Source organism: Salvia splendens, chromosome 13 (assembly GCF_004379255.2).
Source record: "Salvia splendens isolate huo1 chromosome 13, SspV2, whole genome shotgun sequence".
Taxonomy (NCBI): domain Eukaryota; kingdom Viridiplantae; phylum Streptophyta; class Magnoliopsida; order Lamiales; family Lamiaceae; genus Salvia; species Salvia splendens.
Window position 1 is genome coordinate 2,270,093 of NC_056044.1, and position 6,000 is coordinate 2,276,092.

At 32.8% G+C, this 6,000-nt stretch overlaps 1 protein-coding gene across 1 annotated transcript; it reads left to right on the forward strand.

Annotated features, from left to right (window-relative positions):
- The first annotated feature begins 2,361 nt into the window (after positions 1-2,361).
- On the forward strand, positions 2,362-4,499 carry LOC121762489 (60S ribosomal protein L15-like). The gene is made up of 4 exons (XM_042158373.1): positions 2,362-2,470; positions 2,556-2,722; positions 3,800-3,997; positions 4,075-4,499. Exons 1-4 carry the CDS (start codon positions 2,467-2,469, stop codon positions 4,318-4,320), a joined length of 615 nt encoding a protein of 204 aa, XP_042014307.1. The 5' UTR covers positions 2,362-2,466; the 3' UTR covers positions 4,321-4,499.
- Positions 4,500-6,000: the final 1,501 nt, after the last annotated feature.

Sequence of the window (6,000 nt, forward strand, 5' to 3'; positions counted from 1 at the left end):
AGTTAGTTTGCTTTTAATGACCGAGTAATTAAAGCAGCAACAAGTCACAACCACCAACATAGTTCGTTAATTTAGTTCAAGTTCTATAAAGTGTAGGAGTATTCAAATACTCCCTCAGTCCCTGAAAAATTGACCTATTCCATTTTCTGTACTCATTTTGAAAAAAAAATGATACTCCACTTTATTCTCTCTCATACTTTACTCTCTCTATTTTAACTATTTATTTACCTCCACCACTTCTGTGGCCGGGTTAAACTTAGATCCGGGTCGGGCGTAGACATATATAATAAAAATATTACTCAGTTTTAAGTTGAATATATTGGAAGGCGTGGTCGTACATTTGACGTCTATATAATTAATATATTTGACGTCTACATAATTAATATAGTTGCAACTTGGATATGTATTGATTACTCTTAAATGGATTTCTTCCACTTTGCCTAAAGGCTATATATCATCTTCGTCAAAAACAGAAAATTTGACCATATGAATAGTTGGAAACAAATACTATAAAAATGATTGGTTCATAAAATCGGTTTGAATGAGCGTTATGTAATTTTTTTTACTATATCTTCCATCTTATTCATCTTCATATATTATTTTATGTATATGAAATACAGCAAAATAAAATTTAGTTTATTTTATTTGGAAGAACGCTTGTCCTGGTTGGAAAATGGAAATGTGTAAATTTTGAATAAGTAAGCAAATTAAATTATTTTTGGCTGACTTTAGTGACATTTTTTCTCTCATGTTATAATCATTCGTATTTCAAAAAAATGTCAAATTGTGATTGATTCAATTTTTTTCAGAAATTGAGAGAGTGTGACATATTTATTTGGATTCATGTGTGAAAATAGTATGACAATCTTAAAGGAAAGCTAAGTAATATTAAGAAAACAGTGAATTTTCCTTTTGGGGGCCCAATCTTAGGAAATACTCCCTCCGTCCCAAGCTACTCACACTTATTTCATTTTTGGGGGTCCCAAGTTACTTGCACTCTTCCCATTTTTAGTAAAAATTTCCACATACAGCCGTCATTTTTGACTTTCCTATACACTCATTTCTTAATCTCTGTGCCGAAAAGGAAATGTGCAAGTAGCCCGGGACGGAGGGAGTACATGACGCAAATACGTGGCATTAACAAGATAAAATGGTGTTGGATACTCAAGAAAGAGGAATTTTGATACTACTGATAATTGAAATCAAACCAAATTTGAAAAATGAAGAAAAAATAGTCATATACTCCTAATTTTATATTTTATCTCTTCGTTATGATACATAATGCAAATACTTATATACGTGACATATTGTCAATTTGTTAGTATTTACTTAGGTGATTAAAATTATAAATGACACACCTATAAAATTTAAATTAAGCTCAAGGACAGCCCTAACTACTGTAGCCTATGCTATGCTATGATATAACAATTCCATAATCAATAAATTATAGCAACAAAATGTAGAATATATCCCTGTAAAGTTTTTATCAACGCTTTTATTTGATTAGTAATAGATTCTACCAACCTATACATAAATCAAAGTGCATTCACCACAAATATATTATCAATCATTTTTCTTATGGGATAAATGACTAAAAATATCTTTAAAATTATAGCAACAAAATGTTGAATATATCCCTGCAAAGTTTTTATTAACGCTTTTATTAGATTAGTACTCATATATTCTACCAACCTATACTTAAATCAAAGTGCCTCACCACAAATATATTATGAATTTACGGGATAAAAGACTAAAAACACAAAAGATACTGAACATTAAAAGTACAACGTTTAATCCAACCAAAAGAACTAAAAATGAACAATAAAATTACCAACACAGCAATATTTAAACAAGCCAAAATATGTGATTATGGCCACAATTATTGGTGATAGAAATAGTTCACATATTTCTAGTGTTTCATTCAATTTTATCACTTTTAGAACAAAGTTTGAAAGTTGTAAAGAAACTATTTTCGCCTAATTTTCGCCTAATTTTCACCTAATTTTTTAATTAAACACTTTTAGAACAAAGTTTGAAAGTGTGTTAGATCTTCACCTAATTTTCTAATTAAACACTCGAATCTTAGTAATATTTATGTTGAAATAAAAAATATCACAAAAGGCAATAACTAAGCCACCAAATCAAAATATTAATTTGGATTTGAATTTTAGGATCAGTTCTTCAAAATCTAATTTTGTATTCTGTTTAGATTGGTCTTTCTAAAATCCAAAAAGAGCTAAAACAATAAATTATGCTTAATATATAAAAAAAATTCCTATATTCCTACCATTTATTTATAACTTTTTTTACATAGGCCCAAAAGAATCCATTTTCAATAACAGCCCAACTCAATCCAAACTATGAAGGCCCAAATAAACCGAAGTAAAACCCTAGCTTTCCCAATCCCAAAGGCCATACTGTAATTCTCTAGGCTCCGCTTCCCATCTCACTGCAGCGGCTACTACCATGGGTAAATATTTCTGCCGCATCGCCGTCGGCGTTGAATTCCATTCACCGACTCCTATGTTTTTACCGTTTTGTCTCGCATTCTACAGGTGCATACACTTATGTGTCGGAGCTATGGAAGAAGAAGCAATCCGATGTGATGCGCTTCCTGCTTAGGGTTCGCTGCTGGGAGTATCGCCAGCTTCCCGCTGTTGTTCGCGTTACTCGCCCGACCCGCCCCGACAAGGCGCGCCGCCTCGGATACAAGGCCAAGCAGGTACATTTTCGCTGTTAGCCGTAGGAATCGTTTTGTGCTGACTGTTTGAAATTGGAAAAGTTGTGCTTTTAATGCGTAGGTTAGGTTCATTAATTGATCGATGTTGTTTGTTACCTGAGTGATTTTTGTTAACTAATTGAGAAATTGAGTTTTTTATATGATTAAATTAGGGTTGTCGCATGATTTTCATGTGCATTGTTGCTCCTGGTGATAGGTAAATGTGTGTATTTTTGGGTTACAGTTTGGCTGATTTGGTTATGTTATTTGGTTATGTGATAAATCTGCTCTTCTACTTAACGTATTTTTCCGATAGAAAGTTACTCTAGCGTTTACTTGTTTTTTTGGTACATTTGACCCCATTGTTTTGTAATTGTGTATTGAAATAGTATAATGTAGTAGTGAAGCTCAGTCTGTTGTGGTATAATAGCTGCCAAAGCATTTCAGGTGTTGAAAGTGTCCTGAACACTATTTTGCTCAAATCTTTTTTATTTTAATTGATTCGGTTGTGATAATTTATTGAGTTTGTAAAGGAAGCTATGCTTTTTGCTAGTAATTTGAGCGTTTTGAAAATTTTGCAGTATGATGCCCTAAATATACAAGACTTGTTTGTGTGTGTGTGCCATTGCAAAGAACAGAACTTTTAAAACAGATTAGTTCACATTTTGGTGTACACCTCATCTCAACACACACTAAATATGGTTCATTTTCTAGAACCAAGATAGTTGCTTTTTGAGGTTAACAAACAGTCAGTAATCTTCTCATCCTCGTAGCTGAAATGCCATTTCTTTTGTAATAGTATATAAATTGCTTTAAAACAATGTAAATGTATTATCCTTTTGTAATATAGTGTTTCAAAACAATATATTCTGTGCCCTTGATTGAGCTTCCTGAAAAATCGAAATAATCAGTCTCCTTCTCACCTAAATTTATTGGAATTCGTTGAGAGTTAGAATAATTCTTAGATCGTCTCCTGATAGTTTGAACCTATATTGAATTTCTTCACTAGTTCATTAATTTTAATTAAGTTACCTTTCATTTTTAGGGTGTTACTATTGATCATTGAATACTCTCTTATAGGGATATGTGATCTACCGAGTTCGTATTAGAAGAGGTGGAAGGAAGAGACCAGTCTCCAAGGGTATTGTGTACGGAAAGCCCACCAACCAGGGAGTCACCCAGCTCAAGTTCCAACGTAGCAAGAGATCAGTTGCTGAGGAACGTGCTGGACGGAAATTAGGTGGCCTGAGGGTCCTGAGTTCTTACTGGATCAATGAGGTTTGCATATACTTCATGTCTCTCTTTTATTCCTTTCGTTTCTTAGATGTCTCACTGAGTTTTTCATGTCGTTGCAGGACTCAACCTACAAGTACTTCGAAGTAATCTTGATCGACCCAGCTCACACTACCATCCGCAATGACCCAAGGATCAACTGGATCGTTAACCCGGTCCACAAACATAGAGAGCTCCGAGGACTTACCTCTGCTGGAAAGAAGTACAGGGGTCTCAGAGGCAGGGGTCACTTGCACCACAAGGCACGCCCATCAAGGAGGGCCACATGGAAGAGAAACCAGACCCTATCCCTCCGTCGTTACCGTTGATCGTGAAGCCCTTTCGCTTCATTCAAAAAAGTTGTCTGGTAGTAACTATTTTACTAGGAGTTTTTGGACAATCTCGAAGAAGTTTTGTGCTATTCTGTTGAAACATGATTTGGTTGTTAAATTTCAAACATACATCTTCTATTTGACAGTTTAAAAATCAGAAATTTGGTGTTGGATAAGCTTTTGCTGTTTTATAGTAAGAGTTTTTTAAAGTAGTTGTGTTATTTAACTTTTGTTCTTTTATTACTTTTTATAATTTCACTTTTATAAGCTCCAATAGTGTATTCGACACAGACAAATTCCTACTTGGTGATTATTAGTAAGTGGAAATATTAAGGCTATCAACCATTCATCAAAAGTGCGAATATTGTTTCAAGATTTTTGAACTGTAAAAGTTGATGACTTCAAAGTAGTAGTAGTAAGTAGCAGTGAATAAAATATAAAAGTAAGAATCATATAATTATAATCACTCCACTTGCATATATTGAAATGAGATTGACTTTACCTTTATTGTAAAGATCTTGTTATTTTGATTTTATCTATTCTTAAAGATTTTTTTTTAACTAAAAAGCTACTGCAACAATACACCAATCGGCAGTCATTAAGAAATCAACCAATTAAAATAAATATGCTACATCTCACCAAATAAATAAATAAATAAATATGCTACACATATATTTTTCTTCTTAGTTTTTGAATTTGGCTATATGTTCTTGAGTGCCGTGCCTGCTTTCTGAGACAGTATGAAATGGACAATTAGATAGAACTAATATTTTGAATTCTATAATGTAGAGTAGTCAAAGAAATAATGGTATTTAATTACGCAAATATCTCAAAGAAGATATGATTAAATATTGAGGGAACATCATTTTTGGTCCACAAACTTTGTCAAAGTATCATTTTAGGTCCGTGAACTTTGAAAATATCATTTTAGGTCCGTGAACTTTGAGTTAGTATCATTTGAGGTACTTTTTACCATTTTCAAGTTTTTTTGGACGAAAATACCCTCAATACCTTAAAGTGTATATATTTTTAATAAATTTATCATATATTCATATTTTTTTATAAATATCTTTACAATATATTTGTAACGACCCGCTAAGCCGATATTATTAGAAACAATATTATTAGCTAAATTACTTATATAAGTAACTTTTACTGCGATTAAATCCGAGCCCCGAGCTTGCGCCGTTTGTACCTACACCAAATGAAATGATCAAAAAAAAAAAAAAAAAAAATATATATATATATATATATATATATAATAATAATTAATTAATTTTTTCTCTGATAGCTTATCCGAGAAGGGCATGACAATACATTTAATGTTACTTGATGAGTAGTAAAAGAAATAAATGCTGCATTTATGAATGCATTAATGAAGTATGAAAAAAAAAATTCTCATTCTCTGACACAAATGGTGAACTTTCTCTCCAAGAATAATTACCGCTTACGTGGCCATCTTTTATTGCCATCTTCTATAGATTAGTATTTGTCCTCACTTTCTTTCACCAGAAAAAAAAACGCTACCATCACATATCCTAATCACCCCTTCCCAACCCCACTTAATTCCTTCACCAACCCCACATACTAATTCCCCTTCCTACTTCAATTCCACATCGGACAGAGCCTAAGGAGGAAGGTTTACACACACTTGTAGAATCAAGTCACCAATCAAAC